The 25,046-nt window shown below is 38.1% G+C and overlaps 2 protein-coding genes across 2 annotated transcripts in view; both read right to left on the bottom strand.

Annotated features, from left to right (window-relative positions):
* Positions 1 to 3,559: 3,559 nt before the first annotated feature.
* Positions 3,560 to 25,046, bottom strand: part of LPCAT2 (lysophosphatidylcholine acyltransferase 2) — a 65,465-nt gene continuing 43,978 nt past the window's right edge. Inside the window, exons 12-14 of the mRNA XM_069456443.1 lie at positions 12,628 to 12,726; positions 7,374 to 7,509; positions 3,560 to 4,007 (exon numbers count right to left, since the gene is read on the bottom strand). Coding sequence (XP_069312544.1) covers positions 3,823 to 4,007; positions 7,374 to 7,509; positions 12,628 to 12,726 — 420 coding nt within the window. The 3' untranslated portion in view covers positions 3,560 to 3,822. The remainder of the gene's footprint in view (positions 4,008 to 7,373; positions 7,510 to 12,627; positions 12,727 to 25,046) is intronic.
* CAPNS2 (calpain small subunit 2) lies at positions 20,108 to 21,123 on the bottom strand. The gene has a single exon (XM_069456556.1). It carries the CDS (start codon positions 21,043 to 21,045, stop codon positions 20,296 to 20,298), a length of 750 nt encoding a protein of 249 aa, XP_069312657.1. The 5' UTR covers positions 21,046 to 21,123; the 3' UTR covers positions 20,108 to 20,295.

Below are 25,046 nucleotides of genomic sequence, written 5' to 3'. Positions count from 1 at the left end.
TAGCACAATGCCTGATATACAGTAAGTATATCCAAATTGGTAGCTATTATTATTACTATTCTTGCTTATTATAATAATTAATAGGTCTGTTACTTTTATGAAGGGAAAAATAAATATTTTTAAAAGATGAAATCCTTACCTTTAAGAGACATGAACCTGTTAACCACTACATGAAGTTAAAATTACCATACTCTATTTAATCTAGGGTAATAATATTTTTTGCTATAATAAAATTAATTAGTTTAAATTTTAATAATTATAAAATCTTCAGGGGATTTTTCATTTTAAAATTCAAGACATATAAACAAATCTTTTAGCAAACTATTCCTAATTATGAACTACTATGGAGTATTGAGTGGATGTTTTCAGTAGTCCCAAAATGAAAACCAAATTCACATGTTCAATATCAGAAGAATGACTACACAGAGTATGTTATAGCTTTTCAAAGGAATATTAGGTACACTTTCTAAAATTTGCACTTACAGAGAATTTTAATGACATTGGAAAACATTATGCTACAAGTGAAATAGTAGGATATAAAACAACATATACATTGTTATTTCGAGAAGGTATGAACACCTAGAAAAAAAGAGTGGAGTAAAATATGTCAAAAATTAAAAATAGTTGATTTAGGGTGGTGGAAGTAAACATAATTTTTTCTGTTTACACTTTTCTCCACATTTTATTTTTCTAAGGTGCACAGATTCTCTTATAGTAATGAGAAGAAAATGCTAAAGTTAACATGCTATAAAAAAACAGCAAGCTGGGTGTCAAAATGCAAAGGAGACAATTTGTTAGAACACGTGCTGGTCCTTGCACAGACACTTGAGAGGTCTGTTGGGAGAGAATGAGTACTTAGAAACAAGAGTACATTAGATGGGACAAAAAGGGCAAAAGCTCTTCAGGTTATTACCCTGTTTGCCAAAGTTGTGATATGTATATTGAACATATATCGAGGGCCTTCACCTCTATCAAGCCCTAACATAGTGCTTATTTATAACTCTGATATAACAATTTAAGAAAAAAAATGAGAAAGTCATCCAAGTGAGCAGAAAAGGAAAAAAAAAAAAAAAAAAAAACACCGAAGATTGTAAATATGTCTGCTTTCCTAGGGAATGGTTTCCCACTAGTATCTTTCTATCCACTTTACTGATTGCTCCCCAAGGACTTCCGTAGTAGAGAGCCCATCTGTTCCAATACAGTCAATGCCCCTCTGTTTGAGCATCAATTAATTGCCTTTAATGAACCACTTTTCATTTGGTAACAGTACGAAGTGGAGAATTCCTGAGTCTGGGAATCAGCTAGCTTTACTGCTGTGCCACATGCAGAGCGCAGCCCATATGCCTTTTAAAAGGAAGGCAGTCTCCTTTAAATATCCATAGCGTTACCTCGTTACCTCGACTATCACACTCAGCCTTCTCCTTTAAATATCCATAGCGTTACCTTGACTATCACACTCAGCCTGCCGAGGCTCTAAAAGCAGTGGCAGAGGAGGATTAAACATAAGGCAAGCAACTTGGTCTATAAGCATTCAGTATGTCATTATCCTTCAACAGAACTGTTTTGATGGAAATATGTTGGTTTAGAGGTTTTAAGGTCTAGTATTTCTCATTTCAAAGAAAAGCTTTTTTCAAATTATCATATAACATTCAAATTATTATATAAAACCACAGTGCATTTAACTGATTTAATAATATTTAATTGCTTACTTTGAGTCTTAAGAGGAAAAGCCTCTTATAAGGAAGTATTTGTTAGCAGGGCATATAAGTGGAGGCTTGGCCTGTAGCAGTAATGGTGATCATGACTTGTGTTATTACACACAACTCAACCAGGCAAAAGTCAACTTCTTTAAGAATAACTATTGCTCCTTTGGGCAAAATTTGTGTTTTCATCAGAGTAAAATCATGTTTGACATTTCACAAAGCTTAAATTCAGGCAAAAATGATTAATCATATTCACAAATACGCAAACATACTTAAACCATGATATTAATAAGGTATATTACATTTGAGACAAAATGGCAAAACCATAATTTTTTAATTGCCAATAATTTCATGTGGCAAGTTTGTTTATTCAGTAACATCATACATAAAATTACATTCACAAAAGTAGAATTAAAGAGCATAAAGTATTATTTTGAAACAGGAAAACAATGAGGTCACTTTCAAGAGTCTCATAGAAAGCCTTTAATTTACAGTGCTACTCTTTCATGTTTAATAGGATTAATATGTGTTTCTTCTGTGACGAAAAGCAATCATGATACCTGAGTATTACATACATTCACTGCATACAACAGACACTATTATAATATACCTCCTAATTACTTCAGCAGTTGTTTCAGCTCATTTAACACCTTTTCTAAATAGCTTTAAAACACATAAAAAGCAAATAGTTACATAAACTTAAGGATGAAATTTTCTAGTACTCAATTATCCAAGTACATATTTACCCATTACAGTAGAACACTGACTGCTTAATATGTAAAATTAGTCTGAAATCATGACTCTTGATTAAATATACACACCAAAACCTCTCCTGAGACTTTTCAACTTCAAAAATGACTTTAAAATGCTAGCTTGCGGGTGAATCACCAATACATTCAGAAATATAGCCAATACAAAGAGTTTTATTTCAAAGACTGAATTCAGAATATAAACCAACTATTTTTATACATTATATTAATAAATTGGTTCTTTGTTCAGAATCTCAAACATAAATGATATTAACAATATGCATGCATGAGACTTAATAAAAATGGCACTTCAGGGAAATTACTGCTTAGCCTAAAGGAAAAATGTTATGGTTGGATTCCTGCCTGGGGCTTAAATTGTGGTCTTGCATTATAAAGTAGGTTTTTGGATTCCCTAGCTTTCGGTGATACTTTGGAACCTTTTGTGTTGTCCATGTAGCTATTTCACACAAGCTCTAAAATTTGAGAGGACATTTAACAAAATAAAATTCCCACTGGGATGGTAAAACTTATTAATTCTAATATTATATAAATAGAACAAATCTGATTCCTTCATCGGGCAAGTGCTACATTCTGAACCATCTAACTCAAATTAAATTCAACTCTGTGGCAAACAATTCATTTTCTCATTAGGCAATTAATGTTACCTTCAATAAGGCAATTCCCACTCAGCCTTTGGACACAGCAGTTGTCTTCAAAACAAAGTTCTAAACCTGTAGTTCATGTAAAAGGATATGATTTCCTTAGCAGGGGGTTAAGAAAATCTGCAACACAGATGCATGTTAAAGAGAACATGAGTTCTTAAGAAGTTGCATCTAATTAATGCATCGAGCTCTCCCTTCCTATATTCAGTGATCTACGAAACTGAAACTCAAAAGGAAAAACGAATCTGTGAAGTTAAAGGTATAAAATTCTGCAGTGCGTCTCAGATTCTTCATTCTCGTTTCCAGAATGGGAAGGGATGAAAGATAACAGAATATTACTGTTTTTTTAGAAGAAAGTAGATTAAAATGTGTTTATACCTTTTAAACTCTTTACAGTGTTTGATCAACACTCACCAGTAAATAGTGGTGGTGGATATGCAAATTGAACTGGAAAATCCATAAAAACGTATTTATTGCCAGTAAACCAATCAGTAAAGCACAATATAACACAAAAGAAAAGAAATATTGCTTGATATTAATATACGAGGATTAATGAAATTATTTTCAGTAAAAAAGCCTTTCATTTTTACAAAAAAGCTTTCCATTTTAAACATCATTACTCAACAAACACATTAAAAATACTATCAATAAATGCCTTAACAGTTTCCAGTGCAAGCCACTGTGCTTTCCTCATTGGGAATACAGCTTTTAGTCATCTTTTTTGGCTGAAGTACTCTCTTCATGCTTTTCGGGACTGACTTTATTACTTGCAATGGAGGGAGTTGTCTGGACTTCTGTCGGGAGTGAAAACACATGGCAGGTCTGAAGGTCTAAGTATGTTGTAAATATCTTAGCATACTCTGGATGCTTTAGGGCAAATCTTTGAAATTCCTCTAGAAAAGGAGGACAATAATATAAATAAATAAATAAGTTGGGGTGAATCTTCTTTTGGCATGATGCAGATTAACAAATGACCCTAATAATACAGTTACTACAAAATTCTATTACTCATAAACATTGCTGATGGAAATATAAATTGTACAACCACTTCGGAAGGTATTTTTTCCATTATCTTGTCAAGTTGAATATATGCATACTCTATGACTCATTCATTCTATTCCGAGGTATATAACCTAGAGAAATTTGTACATATTGTGTTCTGAGAGACAAGTATGAGAATGTTCACAGCAACATTACTGATAATAGGTTAAAAATGAAAACAATTCAAATGTGTGTCAACAGTAGAGATGGATAACTAAAATGTAGCATATTCATGGAACATAATGCTATACAGCAATGAAAATGGAGTAATGATCTGGATGAATCTTAAAGCCATAAGGTCAAATGAAAAAAGCCAGATACAAAAGAACATATATTGTATCAATTCATTTATGTAAAGTTCAAAAACTTAGACAAAACTAAAATATAACATTGAAAATGCATACATCTTGGTAAAATGCTAAGGAAAGCAAGGCAGAGATTCCTTTCTAAGATAGCAGTCCCCCCCTTTAAGAGAGAGGAAGGGGTTGTGGTTGGGAAAGGGCACACAGGGGTTTCTGGGGTTCTGGAAAAGCTCTATTTCTTGGTAGTAACAAAGGTGTTCACTTTATAAAACTTCACTGTGCTGTGTATTTATGTTTTATTCAGTTTTTTTGTATTTTCTTTGTTAAAAATTCTATTACCCAGGACTTTCAATTACTGGCTTTTAAAACTATTTTAGCCCTTAACTGTTATTGAAAAATGCAGTTATTGAAAAAAGCTGAGCCCTGACTTGTAATCAGTAATGGCAAGGAAATTGCACAGTGTATAATAATCACATCGTGAGACCTATGAGTTGAGGACTTCTTTTTATTTCAAGTGCCTTAGATTTAGGAACAGAGATAGTGGTGGATTTCAGGGATATGTATGGGAAAGCTTACTAAGTTAACTATCAGGATTTAAATCTCAACAGTCCGATAACCTGGAATTCCTGAAATATGATACTGCCCTCAATTTTGAAGTTCTCTACCCTCTTCTTTTGGGGTAGAGAAACGTTATCGAGCTCATTAGAATGAAGGGAACCTGGTCTTTGCACCAGCTTGCTTTTTGGCTTTATTACAAAAGGAGTTTAACGCAATATTCTATTTCTATCCATTTACTTTTCAAAAATTCTCTGATAACCGAGAGTCTTCTTCATGACACATTAGACTCTGGAAGATAAAAATGGGTCTTAGTGATGAGGAAGTCATCAGATTGAGCCCAAATCATTCTTTGCGATTGCAACATTATTTTGCATTAACAGACCACTTTATATTTCCAAATGAGGCAAGCTATTAATTGTTCTTTCCTAACATCTAAAATAAAGGTTCATTTGCATGAGTCTATTTCAATGATGAAGACACAGAGGACTCAGGTGACTTCTCAGATTAAGTGACCATGACGACTAAAACCTAGAACTATAATTTCAAGACTTGTGCTCTGCTCAAGAGATCAAGATCCTCTGTAGGAATGTCAATGGCTTTGAAGAGTAACTAATTTCTAGAATTGCTATGATTGTCTCTAAGTGGAATTTGAGCATTACTTTGGCAAATGGGAAACCTGGAATGAAAACAATTTAAAGGATCACATTTAACCAATTCAAATGGTCACATTCATGACACATGTCAATACCTATTTTTTTAGTAGAATTATACTTAAATACCTCGAACATTCCTGCAAAAGAAGCAGACTTGCATAATATTGGGGAAGGGGAGAGATTCTATGAATTCTGAAAATAAAGAGGTTGAACTCCAAAAAACAAAGATTTCCCTAAAAAATTATTTAAATTGACAGGTAAAATTATGGCTACCTAAAAATCATTTTTAGTATTAGCTTCCACTGAAATAGTTATCCCAACAGTTTTACAAAGGTCAGAGTAACAGTCTTACTTATTGGAAGGCAAATGGTCAGAGAAGAATTAGCACACATGGGTTTATGACTCATAAGTTTTATCTCAGTACATATACTTTTCCTATGTTATCCTTTCTATTTTTTTTAAATGAACTCAATAGATTAAGTGCCCTAGGCATTTAATTACCTAAACTAAAACACAGGGCAGCCCAAATGACAGTAATTAAAAACAGAGAGTAAGAGAAGTATGTGATCTACTTTCCACATCCCATGAAAGTTAACAAGCAGAAAGTCTCTGAACACCATAAGGGAAAAGTAATTAAGGAGGAATCCCACTCCAGCTTGGGACGAAAGACTGGGAAAGATAAGCCAGCCTGACACCTAGGACCACAACAAACCCAAAGCAGGGAAACGATCACCTAGGCCTCTCCACTGAGGTGTGTTTCTCAACGACTGCACTTGGAAATACGTGGAAACTGATGTACCATCCTTCAGGCCTGTGCAGCTTGTTTTATGTGTGGACTTGAGCCATCAGGAGGAAGGATGGTCACTGATGGATGGACCTGCCACTCTGCCACAAGGTCTTTCTCCATGATAGTCCCTAACTCACAGGGGTTGCTATCAAGACGGCATGAGACAATGGATATGAAAGCTTACATAAGCTGCTAACTGTAAGCGTCAATAAATGGTTTAGCTACTATAATTATCGTTGGTATCTCCGTCCATATTTCTCTGTAGTAGTTACAACTGAGCTAACTTGCTCAGTTTTGCCTGGCCATGCTGACAGAAGGAAGGAAAAGCCCTTCGAGGAGGGGCCGCAGATATGAGAGGCACCGAGATACAGAGTCAAGGGTACAGGCTGCAAAGCCAGACTGTCTTGGTTTTTGAATCCTGGCTCTGAAACTTTTTAGCTGGATGCTCTTAGATAAATTCCTTAAATTCTTTGTATCTTAGTAAAACAAGAATAATTAAGAATACTGATTAGGCTGGGTGTAGTGGCTCATGCCTATAGTCCCAGCACTTTGGGAGGTCCGGGGGGGGGAGGATGATTTGAGGCCAGGAGTTTGAGACCAGCCTGGGCAACATAGCGAGACCCCTGTCTCTACCAAAAAAAAAAAAAAAAAAAGAAAGAAATGAATACTGATTAAATAGGTGTGCTGCAAAGATTAAATGGGTTAATATATACAAAATATAGAAGAATGTCTAGCATAAGTCCTCAATAATTAGATACTACTATTATTATTATACCACTACTACTATTACTACTATCATCATTATTGCTATTATTTCTATTAATAATATAATTAAGGGTTACAACATTCTTGAGCATCAATCCATAGTGTGGATGTCCTCCTTGTAAATTGAATCAGGAGGCCAAATTGCCTACTCACCATAGGAAATAGAGTCCCCCTGGGCTATTTCCTTGAAGAGACCAGAAACATCAAGGTCAGGCACTCCAAGGGAAGCCTGCAGAATGGTGGAAAATTCTTCCTCGGTTATGTAGCCATCCTCATCAACATCAAAGAGCTGAAGGAAAAGGAAAATAAAATATAAGAATTAGCTCCCCCAGAGCAATAGTGGTGTGAAATAATCTTAGAAAATAAAATCTTTAATAATTCAAACATTCATTGTGCCAGGGGCTAGGAATCTGTATATGAAGAGAATATGGTATCTGCTACCCTCACGACACTTACAGTTTGGTGGTGGAAAGAGACAGAATTAAAGCAGGGGCTATATCGATAGTAAGCATTATAGCACGAAGGGACATGGAAGTTCTGTGGGGAGCACGATGAATCCTACCCAGAGAGGTCAGAGAAGGCTTTCCAGAAGTTGACATTTGACTTGGGTCTTAGAGGATGAAGAAATGTTCCCAGAATATATAAGGAACAATGGCAGGCGATCGCCTGGTGCTCCAGTTATAAGTCAGAGACAAGCAGGAACCAGATCATGGTGGAGCTAGAGCTCCTCACCTGATCCTGTAGGATTACACTGGGAGGCTAGGTAACGTGAGCACGTGCGAACTGAGAGAACCTTTGAGGCAGGGTGTGGAGGCTGGATTGGGGACAGGAGGTTGATAAGATCAGAGGCAGGAAAACCAAGTAAGAGTAGGGGGTAGAGACGTTGGAAGGATGGGAAGGGGCAGAATTCATTAAAAAAAAAAAGAAAGAAAGAAAGAAAGAAAGAAAGCCAAGACAGGACTTGAATACCAATGAGAGGCCTGTAGTGAGGAAAAGGAAGGAGCCAGAGATGGCTGAGGTTTCCTAGCTTGGGCAAATGGGTGAAAGCTGGTTACATTGACCAAGAGTGGGAAAATAGGCAAAAGAGTAAGTGCCAAATGAGATCGAGAGTTGGAGCTGGATAGAATAAATTTGAGTTAGAGATGCCAGGATTAAGTAAGAGATTCAGCGTATCAGTTTAGGAGACTGATGAGGCTTGAGATATGAATTCCGGTAAGAACTAAAACTATGGGTGTGTTTGAGCTTATGTGTAGAGAATGTATTAGACAAAGCAGAGCAAAGGCCTGGGAACAGCAATAGTCGAGGTGTGAGTGGGGGACTGACAGAGAAGACTGAGAAGCAGCTGTCAGATAGGAGGACAGGAAAGACAAGCAAGCATCTTGGAAGGTAAGGCAGGGTTTTCACGCACGAGGAAGGAATTCTGTCACTGTAACAGCCAACAGTAAAATGCCACAGAAAGGCCAAGAGAGGCAAAAAGACTTGCCGGATTTGGTAATTAGGAGATCCTGATGACCTCAGTAAACACGGTTTCAGGGACCTGCAAGCCAGATGGTAACAGGAATCAAGGGATGAACAGAAGTGAAAAGTGAAGGTAACAGGTATCGACTCTTCTTTTAAGAAATTATGGCATAAAGAGAAAGAGATAAACGGGGTAGGGGCCAAGCACAAAAGGAGGTTGTCTTTAGGGAGGGAGAGACTGGACATGTTTATAGGCAGTAGGAGGGGTAGATTGAAAGTCAAGTAGTAAAACAGAAATAAATGATAGATAATGAATATCACGTAATCAAAATCCTCTCTGGGTCTTAAGAATATTTAATAATATGAGCACTGACTCTTTACAGGCACTGATCAAAAGTGCCTAAGTCACCTTACAGGTATTAACTCACTTAACCCTCACAACAGTGTTATGTTGGGTGCCACGGCCAACCCTATATCACAGATGAGAAAACTGAGGCACGAGGATGTTAGCTAACTTCCCTAAGGTCTCAAAACTTGCAGGTGGTGAATCTGGCTTCCAAATCCAGGCAGATAATACCTAGAGTTCCTGCTGCTGAGGTCTCTACTGACCAAATACAAGATGGCAGACAGAGAAAAACAGGTATTAGATGAGGTGTGATAATCATGAAAAGAATTATATGGAAATATTGAATAGTGTTTTAGTTGTCCATGAAGGAGGAATAAAAAAAAATATATAACCTGAAGTTGGGATTTGTTGCCCTCAACTGAGAAAGCACTGGCTTCTAGTCTATTTCCTACCGCCCAGCCCCTAACTGGGAAATAAGATAGCTGGAAAATGAAAAGTAAATTAACATCTGAGAGTCTCCACAAGCTTTAGATCCTGGGCTCTTTCTGCACTTTGGAATTTAGACAGTAACTGCCAGGACTCAGTCACAGCTCTGCTCACAGGCTCTAAACTTTCTTCAAAGGTCTTCCATTCCTAAACAATCCCCACCAACTCATCTTAACAGTCTAAGTTCTTGCCAGGTTTGGTGCTTTGGTGGCTCTCACTTCTGTGTCAGTTCCCTTCACGTGGTCCATACTGGAGACTTCTACTTCCTCTACATTTGTCCTTTGCCACAACTATTCCAGATCACTCCCCTCACTAAACCCCTTCATTTCCCTCACCTAGTCATCACTCTCTGCTACAAAGTTCCCAGGTCTAAGGTTAACCCCATGATCTGGGGCTTACTTGGTAGAGAAAGTTTAATAGCCCAGTTTCCTTTGGGGGAATGTCATCTCCCCATTTCGTTGAATATTGTGAGACTCTTTTTTTTTTTATTTGTTTTTTTTTTTTTTTTATCTTATTGTTATGGGGGATACAGAATTGCAGGTTACATACGTTGCCCATGTACCGCCTTTCTCCCCAAGTCAGAGCTCCAGGCATGTCTGTTCCCCAGATAGTGTGCGTTTCACCCATCATGTAGGTATATAACCCTCCCTTCCCCACCCCCCCTTCCCGAGTCAGCACTTTCAAGCGTGACCATTCCCTAGAGAAAATAATTATACACTTTGTATGGAACCAGAGAAGACCCCGTATAGCAAAAGCAATTTTAAGCAACAAAAACAAAATGGGAGGTATTAATTTGCCAGACCTCAAACTATACTACAAGGCCATGGTTCTTAAAACAGCCTGGTACTGGCACAAGTACAGGGACACAGACCAGTGGAACACAACAGAAAATCCAAATATAGAACCATCCTCATATAGTCACCTAATTTTTGACAAAGCAGGAAAGAATATACTCTGGGGACAAGAATCCCTATTCAATAAATGGTGCTGGGAGAATTGGTTAGCCACTTGTAGAAGACTGAAACAGGACCCACAGCTTTCACCTCTCACAAAAATCAAATCATGGTGGATAACAGACTTAAACCTTAGGCGTGATACTGTGAGACTCTTAATCAAAATATCCTGTTTCTCCTATCAAGCATATGGCTCAAGACCATTTGGATCCTCCCTGGAATGTGAATGAAGAATGGAGCTGGAGTTTGCTCATTTTAAGTACAGTGCCCAAGGCAGGGTGTAGGGTAGTTCCTACAGCCTGGACCTCTGGAGCTGCCTGGTTCTGAGTTTTCCCTTGAGTCTACTCCCTGCCCTCTGAGCTAATTCCACTTAGGCATCCGTCAGCCAGAGTCTATCCTACTGCTTGCAACTGAAGAATCCCGACTAGTATTCTAACTGTGATGGCCATTGTGAAGTGAAATGAGATAAAAGATGGGAAGTTAACTATGAAGTGCTACTGAAATAAAAGGATGTTAAATGATCTTATATGTAAAAGGATATTACTAAATGAAAAACAAACTATGCAACAATATTTCCAAAACATAAAACACATCTGAAAAGGAAGGTTAAAAAATAACCAATGTAGAGCATGAGCCCTGTCTTACTGGAAAAAAAGCTAATTATATTGTTAAGTCCTCCTTCCTTCCTTCTTCCTTACCCTCAACCAAACCAAGGTCTAGGCTAGATGAAAATCTCATGACTTCTTTAAAAACAATAATTACTATGATTAAGGGCCAAATTTTTTATCAAGTCTTTCATCGGTAAACCAAAAGTGACCATTTGGCCAACTAAACTTATAATTACACATACAATCCCAAAACAGAAACAGAAATATCTAGATTGGAATAAGTTAGCTATGTGTGTAATTTTAGGTTTTATGATGAATAAGTCTGTAAAAGCTAAAGGTTTTTAACTTCGGAAAAAGTCTGGCCCTTGCCTTATAAGCATCTGCTAAGCATCAACCACTGAGGTTCTTGGGCCTGGCAGCTAACCCAGATTAAACCAATCTGAAATAAAAAGTAAACTCAGGGCTCTTCTGTCAATGACAGAGCACATGGAAATTCCTGAGAGTGTCCCTGGTGGCCTCTAAGACACGAAAAAGAACTCTTGGAGGAAAAGAGTCTTTCTAGATAATAAAAGGGGAAAAAAAAAAACTTGTTGGAATCACAGTGGGATATTCTTCTCCAACAAAGTCAGGAAGAGATAAGAGAAGGAAACAGGAACAGAGAAGGTCCTCAGCTCTCCTGCTGGACAGATGCAAAGAGACCCAATAAATGGCTGCAAAACAAGAGTCAACATACACAGCGTCGTAAGGCAAGTAGGGAGATCTAGTTTCTGTTTTACTTGTGTGGTTCTATGCTGACCACACAAGCATAGAACTCGAAGGGAACATCATATGTAAATACTAATTAGATGAAGCACCTTTACTCTCAGAACTGAAAACACACTTTGGAAATATATTCTTCCCTTTTCTTTTGCACTTATTGTATGTGGTAAATGGAATCTGGGTCTTCACAATTCAAGCTTTCATCAAGCTCTGTGGGGACCAGGGACATGAATTTTATTCACCCGCTCCCAATTTAGACAGATCCCTGTTATTTCTGGGAAAATATGTGTGATGCTGTAGGAAGATGTGTGGGGCAGAAACTTGGGTCATTTATGACGGTGTTCATCTGATACCACAACGACAAAATAAATTCCATCAGGAAAATACCACTTAAAATATCTCTGACATACAGAATGAGAAAAAAAGGATAGATCAGAACTTTCCAGATAGTGAATTAGGATGACTAGGGACAGGTGATGTTTATTTATAAACCACCCTTTGGGGCTTCAAAATGGGAAGGCTGAAAAAAAAATAATTTTTTAAGTTAATTTGTTACATTACTTGCTTTTCAATCTTGATGCTGTTAACTAGGCTGCTTCCAAAGACTTTTTGCTTAAACGAATGCTTGTGTTTTCTTTATTCTCAGTAGCAATTGACTTAATCACATTATTCCCCTGTACATGTCACAGCAGATCTATAAACTCATGTAATAGATTCACTGATTTTCAGATAATACACTTAGAGTCAACACTTGTTTATGAGGCAGACCAAGATGCTTTCACTGGGGCTGACAGTACCTTAAATGCCACCTGGATGATCTCCTCTGTGTTGGCAGGGTTGCACAAGACAGCCAGGCCAATCACATACTCTCGGAAGTCAATACTGCCATCATGGTTCTGTGAAAAGACGGGAGAAACCAGTTAGGACCGCCACTAGTTGAATCACTATTAATCATACCACATGGTGAAATTCAGGTATGTTATACAGCTCAACATCATCGTACACTGAGCCTATTTGGAGAAAAGTTCTCGCTGAGATGTAATGGCAAGAAAGTGGCCCATCCATTTCCAATTCAGAAGGAAGAAAAATATATTTTCTGTTCATTAATAAACATTTTTATCACTGGGACCATTTAGAGTGGCCCTAGGGCACCCAGTGTGGGTTCCTGAGCTCAGCCTTGCTTGACGGGAGCCCCTCTGGGAGGCAGGATCTAGGACTTTCCTCCTTGGGGGGGACTGAAGCATCATTCTTGCTATAATGATCAACATGAAAGGGTCACTGAGGGTTCTAAAGGGTTATTAAGGAAACGGAAGGGAAAGAAAAGGGCAAACTGAGGCAGTAATTACAGCTACATTCTTTCTTCCTTCCAAGCTTCATTTGCAGCAAACCAGGAGCAACTGGAGCAAACTTGGCAACACTGATACCCCTTGGGGATTTTAGGCCCCAGAAGATCCTGCACTTCTAAGCCAATGAAAATGAAACATAACTAGCATGCTATACCTTGGGAGGCATTCCATGATGGCAATGTAAAAGAAGGAATAATTCTAATCCAGGCTGACTAAATATAGAGGTTTCCCTATATATTAACTATTCACCTGATAGGAACGTCGAAAGGACGACAATGGAGAGAAAGAGAGCTTAAGAAAAAGAGAGAGAGAGGGTGGAGGTGGAGGGAGGACTGCAAGAAGAAAGAACAGAAAAGGCTAAAAAGAAAAAAGAGGAAGAGGAGACAGGAAAAATGAGGTGGAGAGTGGAAGAGAAAGATGGAGAGGGGGAGAGAGGGAAGAAGGGAGATAGAATGAGAACTGCAAACAACTACTTTCATCCCTGGTGTTAAAATCATTTTGGCAACAAAAATTGCAAGTGATAAATTCCGAGATAAACTATTGAACGAGTAACAACAGAGCTAGTGCAGTACTTAATTTGATCATTAACAAATAATGTCTGGCATCCACAAGCATACGATCTTCAACTGTGACTAAGCATCTATACTTCAATTAACAAGAGTTCCTTAAAGAAAGGAAGCTTTCTTTGCATGAAAGTGCTACCTTTTTCTCACCTACCACTTTGGGTTCACAAGACCTTCACTTTAAAATGCTAAGGCAAGAATTCTTCCCTGGAGTTTCATGGATGAATTTGGGGAATTTGGGGATGAATTTCAGGGCCTGGGAAGCCCCTGAAATGCTGTGCACCTTTTGTATGTACATGTTTGTAGGGAAAAATTTTGTAGCTTTCATCAGCTTCTCTAAGCAACTGAGCCTCAAAAAGTCAGGAATCACTTGCACCATATTACTTTATCTTACTGCAGGGTGGAAACTACAAGGAGTAATAATTTAACACATTAACTGCCATGCGAGTTGTGTTTATTTAATAACTTAACACTAGTTTTAGGCCGAGGGCCTTGTGAAGCAAAACCTGGGCAAAACCCTGCAGTTGGTTTGTGAAAATCTTACTTGCTGATGTTCTTATTGTTACAATTAATACTGACAAATTAATTCTAAAAACGCGGATGAAATGAATACAAGTCAATACATTTCATTTTTCATTAAATTAGAAAGGATTGTATTGTTTTCAAAGTTTTTATTCTATTTTTACAATAAAACGCCATTGCCCCAGGGGAAAAAAATTTTTTTCTAATGTGGCAGTCAATGTGTTTTAATCTTACTTTCCCCAAACAAGGTAAAAATAGAGGTTTCAAGGTTTCCCTAAAATAACAAGGTTTATTCTTGAGACAGAAACTCAAGTCATCTGACATCCTTTTTTGTCTGGATACCAGCCTATAAAAGAGCTGTTTTTTTCTTTTCTTTAACCAACTTCATTGAGGTATCATTTATATTCAACAGAGTGCATCCATTTTAAACGTACAGTTTGATACGTTTTTGACAAGTATATACACCAGGGTAAACACCACCACAATCAATGCCTACATTTCACCACCCCAGAAGTTTCAGAGAAGGCAGAGTTTTAAGGGACATAATTTCCTTCTTGTGCCACCATTTACTTTTCTTACGTACTATGGTGGGCTCTTTTTAATGAGCCTTAGAGGTTGAGGAGCTTATCGCTCAACATAGATAAATTTCCTCTGCAACTGGCTTTTTCCACCAAGAAACATAGAAGTTCTGAAGAACAGATCTAAGAATGATCTAAAGATGAGATGCTTAAGTTACAATCATAGGTTGCCTGTATGATTAGAAATACTCCTTTGAATGTATGTTGTATCTTTATTGTGAGACATCCAATTTTTACCTAGACTACCAAATCATACAAGTAACACAGGCCAGGCATCATAACTCATTTTGCAGGTGGAGAAATGGAAATGTAACGGTCCCTTAATATTACCACCAGTCACAGAACAAGGTAACATTCTCGACCCCTAATTTTCACTAACAGTCTTATCTATGTGTGGTTTTGAATGACAAAAAAAGGTTTAAGCAGACCTCTGATGATCAATCACATGAGAAAGTACATGGAAATTTTCATCCCAGTAACGTGAAAGGGAAAAAAAAGCAGCATGGAAATTATTCTTGGAGATTATATTATTGGATTAATAAAACAATACATTGTTAAGGTTCCAAATCCAGAGTAACAAAATTTAAAACTGCAAGAAATAAGTTCAACTCCTTCATTTTTACTAATGAAAATATTGGCCAGCCTGAGCAAGAGCGAGACCCCATCTCTACTAAAAAAATAGAAAGAAATTATATGGACAACTAAAAATATATATAGAAAAAATTAGCCGGGCATGGTGGTGCATGCCTGTAGTCCCAGCTACTCGGGAGGCTGAGACAGGAGGATTGCTTGAGCCCAGGAGTTTGAGGTTGCTGTGAGCTAGGCTGATGCCACGGCACTCACTCTAGCCTGGGCAACAGAGTGAGACTCTGTCTCAAAAAAAAAAAAAAAAAAAAGAAAAGAAAATATTGAGACATAAGCTTCACTTGAGGTCACAAAACTCACTATTGCCACAGCTGCAATTAAAATTTAGGCAATCTATTAATCATTCAAATTAAAGCAACTAGCTTGATAAAATATATTTAAAAACAGATAAAAATTATATAGCAGAATATGCTCCTTTAATTTTTAAATTTTGAATCAGTTTCATTATAAAAATTATTTGCAAATCTGTGGTTCTTTCCTTTAAAAGTCTACTGGGGTGCCCAGGAAGAATTATGAACTTAATAAAAAAATCTAGACTTGAAAATATTTCAGTGTCATCTTTCAAAGAAGAACAGCTCTTCGAAGGGAGGTCATAATCCTTCCATTAACTGTCCCAATCTGGAGTCCAGGGTAGCTCAGAGTAGGAACTAAGAAGTTGCATTTTGTCGCTGCACAAAGAAAGGATGATTAAACCTTGCCGAAACTCCAGACAGTGGGCCTCATCCCCTTCCTGGAGGTCAGCAGGATCAGAAAAGCATGGAAGTGTGTGTGGGGGTCACTGTGAGCTCATGGCCCCCACACCTTTCGCATGCTCAGTCACCATGTGCTGGCTTCCAGGGCCCGTGGGAAGTTCTAGGCTGCTTGTTCATTTATTGCCCATTTAAAATTCCAGAAAAAATAAACGGTGATTCCCATGTGTCTGATTCTCAGGGATCCGTTCCCTTGGGCTGTTTCACAGTTGAATTTATTCGACGTTTGGATTCATACGGAAGCAGATACTCTTTACAACTTTTTAAGTCTAGCAAAATTTAAGAAGATAGTTTTGAATACATTTTGCAATAAACTCCCAAGGATAGGGACTATTTTCTTTGTTGTGTTATAACCGATATAATAATACCATCTCTGCAGATGAGAGATAATCAATGACCTCAAAATAATTTTAAAATGTTTACATAAAACAGATTTTATATGGCAACAACCAACAGAAAGTGTTCAAGTCTTTGAAGGTAATCTGTAAATCCAAAGGAGCATAATTATTAAAATGCAGTAAACGCTCAGTTACCCAGAAGAGTCTGGGAAGAGGTGTTCTGTTTACCTGAATATTCTCATTAAGAGCACATTTCTACCCACATATGTAATTGTAACAATTTTCTAGAATTCAATTGTTTCATTTTATTTATTTTCAAGTTTTCTCATGAGGTCCCATAAATTGTTTTACTACACTTAAACATATTTTTTTTTTTTTTTTTTTTTTTAGACAGAGTCTCACTCTGTTGCCCGGGCTAGACTGAGTGCTGTGGCATCAGCCTAGCTCACAGCAACCTCAAACTCCTGGGCTTAAGCAATCCTCCTGCCTCAGCCTCCCCAGTAGCTGGGACTACAGGCATGCACCACCATGCCCGGCTCATTTTTTCTATATATATTTTTAGTTGGCCAGATAATTTCTTTCTATTTTTAGTAGAGACGGGGTCTCACTCTTGCTCAGGCTGGTCTTGAACTCCTGAGCTCAAACGATCCACCCGCCTCGGCCTCCCAGAGTGCCAGGATTATAGGCGTGGGCCACCGTGCCCGGCCCTACTTAAACATTTTTAAAAAGTAATTCTGAAGGTTCTTCAAGATCAGTAAGCATATTAAACATCAGTACCCTAAAGGTGCCTGCAGAAATATTTAAGTCCCCAATATGAGCAATTCTGTAATACCACTACTAAGATTTCTGACTGAGGTTGATAAATCAGCTTTTAAAAACACATGCGCTACTAATCAAAAATGTTTAATAAGTGAGCTTTAGGATGACATAAAAATTTTGAATGTTTTTGGGAGTTTTGCTATTTTTAGGTACAGAGCACACAGTTATTTTTCCTTTTTTGTAGTTTATAGGATTATAGCTGAGCATGGTAGCTCATGGAGAGACCCCATTTCTACAAAAAATAGAAAAATTAGCTGGGTGTGGTAGCGTGCACTTGTAGTCTCAGCTACTCAGGAGGCTGAGGCAGAAGGATTGCTTGAGCTCAGGAGTTTAAGGTTGTAGTGAGCTATGATGATACCACTGCACTCTAGCCTGGGCAACAGAGTGAGACCCTATTTCAAACAAACAAAAAACCTAAACAACAACAAGAAAAACAAAATAAATATTGGATGAAAACTAAGAAATTCAATCCCTTATTAGGCTGTTGGTTCTACACAATGCCAAATATTTGGTTACCTGGAAAATTCCAGAGTTTGGATTGAATTTTCTAGTATCCACTCTGACAACTGAGGTTATTCATACAAATTTTACGGAAATTCAGAGGAGAATAGAAGGAGATCTTAGGTAGCTTCAGGATGGTTTTCCATGCACATGCTGGCAGAGAATCATAAAAGTAGATAATTCCTCAACTTGAGGAGCAAGGGAAATACTTAATATCACCCCTCAGGTGAGATGACTGTCTTAACTTTTATAAAACATTTACAATGAAGTGAGGAACAAAAATGTGGTTTCATTGCCCTTTCCACAACCATCCTGTGGAAAGGTTAAATTATAAACCTAATATTCTGAGGCCTTAAAAGATGTCTGGCAGCTTTCCCCCTTCTTGGCTACTCTCCTACACCCATACCTAACATACTCCTGGGCTTATTTTAAAATAGGGAGACTAATATTAATGTGTGGTTGCTGGCAGCAGCCTCATTCTTATGTAACCACACCTGGTCTAAGTAGCAGAGCAGACCAAGCAAAATTACAAGTCCCTTGGGGAAAGTGGGTGGGATCTCCGTGCTTGGCTCAGTTCAGAATTATATGTGGGTGGTGTTTCATAAATATTATATGATGGTGATGATGGTGAACACAGAGGCCACATGCCAACCTCTCCGCATTTCACTGGGGATTTCCAGCAGGCAGCTGGGGGCTGTTAACAGGCCAGTTACATCATTTTCATAGCTACAACTTTCTTCTAAGTGAGTCAAAAGAGGAAGGAAGAATTTATCTTCGAACTCAGCAGGACCCTCCAAAGTAGCCTGGGATAGAGAAGGCATTAATTAGAAACCAGAGGAGCAGAAGGGGTAGTGACCAATTAAATAGCAGGCAGGGGAACAGAGCACCTACAAATGCAGCCTTTCTAGCTGAGTCTAGATTGCACCAGGATTCTGGATTTTGCTTGCTCTGGTCTAACAACCTGTATTAAAATTATAAAGTCTAATCAAGGGCTATACACAAGAAAGGCACAACTAGCCCAGCTTTTGGGAGCAGTTTCTTGGTACTCCTGTCTTCCCTCTACCTGGATGCTCGCAACACTGACTCTCCTGCTGGGCCTCAGTTTTGGTGGAGACAGATTTGAAAAATACTGCGAGACAGCCCTACTTTAAAGCAGTCAAGCCTGTCAACCTTGGCTGCTTGTTACAATCACCTGGGGAGCTTTAAGAATATTCATCCTCAGGCCCCACTTCTAAAGAGTCTTATTTGACATATTTGGAGTGGGACTCAAGCATTAGCATCCCTAAAGAGCTCTCCCCAGGATTCTAAATTGCAGCCAGGGCTGAGAACCACTGCAAGAGTCAGCAATATTTGTTCTCTCGATTGCTTTATATTCCATTTAACTGATAACTATGTGAGTGTGTGTGGGTTTTCTTTTTTTTCTTTTTCTTTTTTTTTTTTTTTTTGTGTGTGTGTGTGCTTGTTTCCAGCCTGCAGTTTCCAAAGATGAACAAGAGAATTTTCCTTGCTCTAAGGCAGGGCAAGACATGACAAGAGCTGGCTAACATCAGCGGGGCATGCCTGATTTTGTATGAAGTATACGTAAGAGTGATCATTTTAATTCATTAAGGCAACTAGAGACATTTTGGAACTGTGGGTACACTCTTTTATTCCTCAATGCCTTTGACTCTCTTTACAAATTATATCAAAACAAAACAAAATTGCTATAATATGCTTATTGTACTGGAGAAACAGAACTAAAGAAATCTAGAATTTTAGATAGTTGATGCGTGATTTAAAAAAAATGTTACCCTTATGGGAACCTGTTTCTATACAGTTAAATGGGTTTCCTGGAAAGCACTTTTCACTTTTTTACATAATGGAAAGACCAGATGTAAAATCACGAGGAAAACAGATTTTGAACTTCCCTCCTCACCTTTTTAAAGGGAAAAAAATATCTCCTGACTGTTTTTTTGATTTATTCCAGGATTTAAAAAAAATTTAATTCTTAACAACAATGGAAACAATGATAAAGTTTCCACTCCTTGGAATTCATTCACCAAATAAGCAACAACCTTTTAAAATCTACTCCAGTAGAACTCTGCCCTACACCTCCTATCATATATGTGTGTGTATATATATATATATATATATATTCACGTATATACATATATTTATATGCTCATATAAATTTAGTATCTCTAAACACTCATACATAATACAAACCACTCAAAACATTTTTCGTGAAAAACAAGCTTTAATTAAGCAGTAAAATGTTGCACACGATCAAAAATATGTAGGGTTGTGAGAGAGCTTGCCGGGAAACGACAGCTGTTGGACAGGGTGTCAGCAACCGTGTGGACAGCATGGCAAGGCTTTGGAAGTCCTGTCCTCCAGGGAGGGTCTTGCGCTCCCAGTGCCCCCTTCAGGAATACATGGTCAGCTGCAGCCACTCTTTGATAGACACCTGAATCAGGCCGTCTGCATCTCTATCCAGAGACTTGAAGGCACGAAACATAGCGTCCAGGCGGACCAGGCAGCTGATGAAGCTGTTAAAATCCATACCTCCCTCCTCATCAGCATAGCGGCGCACGATCATCTGGTAAAGGTGATCGTTTAGCTGGAAGCCTGCAGCCTGCAGAGCTCCCCGCAGCTGCGAACTTCCCAGAGTCCCGGAATGGTCCCTGTCATACTGCTTATAAACACACTGCCATTTCTTGATGTTGTTCCACAGATACTTAAATTCCTCAAAGCCCAACTTCCCCGTTGTGTCGCTGTCCATGACAGACACAATGCTCCGGCAGGTGTCAAGGCTAAAGCCGTCGGTCTTCAGATCCTTGTGCTTAGAAAGGACTTTGTTGAGAATATTCATCAGGTCAGTGGCACCCACCTCCATGTCCGGTCCAGCCAGCTGTGCGAATTGTTGCCGGAACCGCCGAACTTCCTCGCTTTCCGAGGCCTCCACGTGGGTGAAATGCTGCTGGGTGGGAGGTGGTTCTGGAGTGTATTGGGCTGCTGCGGCCTCACTGATAAAATTCACGATTCCTCCAACCAGCCCTCCAATATTTCCTCCTCCGCCTCCTCCTCTTCTCTGACCGCCTCCTCCAAGAAAGCCTCCAAGAGCTTCTCCCAGACCTCGATCTGCCCCCTCCAATATAGCCTTTGCAAGAAACATGACTGAAGTTTAACAAGCAAGTGCAAAGGCTGCCGAAATCTTGGAGATGGTACGATGAGAGATGAAATGGAGTCCAAGCAGCTTACATGTGGAAGAACTGGCTTTTCTGTACCTGCTTACACTGCACCACACCCCATGATGGATGTTTCGCCTCCTACTCAAGTTGCCTGAATTCCAGTAGGTCCTAGCACCTGCCATATTTTAGAGGGCTTCAACAGAATTGTTTTCTAGTCTTCTAGATATTCATAGAGTATATATGACACATTAGAATAATATTTTAAAACATAAAACTGTCCATTTTTATATGTCATTGATTTCTTAGTTCTCTGTCTCAGCATTGGAAAAGTGACATGCATTTTCCTAACAGGAGAAGAAGGTAAGTGATCAAGGAAATCCTGAATTTCTTTTCTAAGGAATATTTATTGTTAGAATTCTTGGGCATCAGAAGAATATTCACCCAATCCCCTTCCTTTCGCAAAGATTCTCAAAATACAATGTTCTGAAGAAAAACTTGAAAGTGGGATTTTCATAACGCAAGGTCCCCAGTATCCATGCCCAGATGTCATGATTCTGTAGGTCTGCTCTGCGGTCCGCGATCGACAATTCTGGAATCTTCTTTGAAGTGTAACATTCATACAGAAAAATGTACAAATCATAAGTGTATATAGCTCAAAGAATCCCACAAACTGTACACATCCCTGTCATAGCATCCAGGCCAAGAAACAGAGTATCACCAGCACCCCTGAAGCCTCTTCACGCTTCTTTCCAGTTACTCCCCTCTCTCAAGGGCAATTGCTGTCCTGACATCTAACATCACAGATCAATTTTTGCACCTTAAATAAATTAAATCATATAGTATATATTAACACTTTTGTGTCCTGCTTTATTTTAAAATTTTTAAATATTTTAAAATTGTGATAAAATACGCACCAAATTTACCATCTTAACCTTTTTAAATGTATAGTTCGGTGACATTAAGTATATCAGCATTGGTGTGCAACCATCACCACCATCCATCTTCAGAACTTTTTTCTTCTTGCAAAACTGAAACTGTACCCATTAAACAGTAAGTCCCACCTCCCCACCGTTCTACTTTCCGTCTCTATGATTTGACTACTGTATGTACCTTATGTAAGTGGAATCATACAGCATTTGTTCTTTTGTGGCTGGCTTATTTCACTTAGCATAATGTCTTCAAGATTCATCTGTGTTGTAGCATGTGTCAGAATTTCTTTCCTTTCTAAAGATAAATAATATTCCATGGCATGAATATACCACATTTTGTTTTTCCATTCATCCATTGGTGGACACTTGGGTTGCTTCTGCCTTTTGGCTATTGTAAATAATGCTGCTATGAACATGGGTGTACAAGTATTTGTTTGAGTCCCTGCTTTCAATTCTTTCAGGTATATAACCCAAAGTGGAATTGCTGAATCATATGATAATTCTATTTTTACCTTTTTGAGGAACTGGCATACTGTTTTCCACATTGGCTGCACCATTTTACCAACACTTGTTATTTTCTGTTTTTTTTTTTTTGATAATGGCCATACTAATGGGTGTGAAGTGGTATCTCATTGTGGTTTTCATTTGCATTTCCCTAAAGATTAGTGATGAACATCTTTTCATACGTTTTCTAGTCATTTATCTTCTTTGGAGAAATGTCTATTCAAGTTTCTGGCCATTTTTAAATCAGATTATTTGTTTTTTGTTGTTGAGTTGTAAGAGTTCTTTAAATTTTCTAGATATTAATATTTTATCAGTTATATCATTTGTAAATATTTTCTTGCATTCTCTGGGTTACCTTTCAATTCTGTTGTTAGTGTCCCTTGATGCACTAAAGTTTTAAATTTTGATGTAGTCCAATTTATCTATTTTTTTTATGTTGCCTGTGCTTTTGGTAATCATGAAATGATTATCCAAGAAATCATGCAGAAATCGAGTGTCATGAAGCTTTTCTCCTATGTTTGGTCTTTGATCCATTTTGAGTTAATTTTTGTATATGGTATAAGGTAAAGGTACAACCTCATTCTTTTGCATGTGGATATCCAGTTTTCCCTACACCATTTGTTGAAAAGACTGTCCTTGCCTTTATTGAATGGTCCTGGCACCCTTGTCAAAAATCATTTGAATATATACATATATATATTTCTGAGCTCTCTACTCTATTCCATGGGTTTATCTGTTTGTCTTTATGCCAATACCAAACTGTTTTGATTATTGTAGATATGCAGTTAAGTTTTGAAATCAGGAAGTGTGAAATCTCCAATGTTTTCTTTTTCAAGATTGTTCTGGCTATTCGGGGTCCCTTGTCTTTGGTATTTAGGTTTCACAGAATTCCTCTGAAAGATACGAAGGTATTCCAGAAGCAGAAAGAGAAACTCAGAGAAGTTAAGCTACTTACTCCAGGTCATGCAGCTAATGCATTGTACCGTATTATCTAAGCAGCATGAGTGCCCAAAAGGGGAGTAATGAATTCTGCTGAGGCAAAGGAAAGGAAAACATTTACCTAGAGAAGAGATCATGTGTGGGCCTGAGTACAGTGTGAGTCAGAGTTCTTCCAATAGATAAGAGATATAAAAGGACGGTACGGTAAAAACACAGAGGGGCTAAAGGAGATGAGGTATTCAAGAGATGGTGACTGGTACAGTGTGTTGAGAGTCTGGTGCAGGGACGATGGGAGATAAATAAGATGGAGTCGGATTGGAGAGGGCTCTGAACTGCCGTATGACAGAGCCTCTCTCACAGGTTATTGTAGAAACTACTGACAGCTCAAGTGTAAAGTCAAAAGGAGATTAGATGTGAAATTACTTTGGAAACTGTATAATTCTAGAATTAAATAATGATTATTCTAGCTATTATCAGAGAGAGAACAGTAGCCAGGGGACACTGCTCTATTTAGGACATGGGAGCAATGTCCTGTCTCCTTCGGCCACACCCAGTGGTTTGTGTAAAACTCTCCAATGACTGGTTTTATCTCTCATGAGCACAAAGAGATGGTCTCTGTGAACACCAAAGGCCAAATATCGTCCTTAACCCCATAGAAAAAGTACCACAAAAGAACTGTCTTCCTTTTAGGGAATCACAAAGGGCCATCTGGCTTTAGACAGATATAAACACTTTCATATAAGCTTTTCTCAGAGGAAATCACATGGGCTTTGTTTTTATAATGTTGCAAATTAACTTGATAGCATTCACTTTCATATAAAATGTACCTCCTTATGTCCATCTGAAGTGTTTTTTTGCTGCAGTTTAAATCCAATTGCTCTCATTTATTAAATATTTTCTGTGAAGATGGAGGACATTTGGCTAACCGTTTCTCATAAGCCATCATAAAATAAAAGACTGTTATTAGATTAACAAGCTTTTTCTTCTCTGGACGATTTAATTCCCTATGGCTATTTATTAGAACATTAATAGCAACCTTAGTTGCTGTCTGGGGGAACTCTACAGTCCAAATCTGGGGGGGGGGGAAGGTAGTAAGAGAAGAAGCCACAACTGATGAAAAATTTAACCTCAATTTCGGGAGAAGAGTTATTGAACTTAAAAAGTACACAATGACATTCCAATGTTATTAATAACATTATTTATAATACTCCAAAAGTAGAAACAACCTAAATGTCCACCAACTGGTGAAAGGATAAATACAATGTGATATATCCATATAAGGAATACCATTCAGCCACAACGTGGAATTAATTACTGTTACATGCTAAAACATGGAAAACCTCAAAACATTATGCTAAGTGAAAGAAGCCAGGCATAAGAGACCATATAGCATATGATTCCATTCATATTAAATGTCCAGAAAAAGCAAATCTATAGAGACAGAAAGTATATTATTGGTTACCTAGGATGAGGGGATCAATGACAGGAATGAACAATTAATGACACAAGGAATCATATCGGGGTGATGAAAATTTCTAAAACTGATTTTGGTGATTGTTGTACAATTTATAAATTGACCCCCCAAAATCACTGAATTGTACACTTGAGGAGGG

Source organism: Eulemur rufifrons, chromosome 23 (genome assembly GCF_041146395.1).
Source record: "Eulemur rufifrons isolate Redbay chromosome 23, OSU_ERuf_1, whole genome shotgun sequence".
NCBI classification, from domain to species: Eukaryota; Metazoa; Chordata; class Mammalia; order Primates; family Lemuridae; genus Eulemur; species Eulemur rufifrons.
Note: the sequence above shows the minus strand (reverse complement) of the source record. Positions and strands in the feature narration are given on the sequence as shown.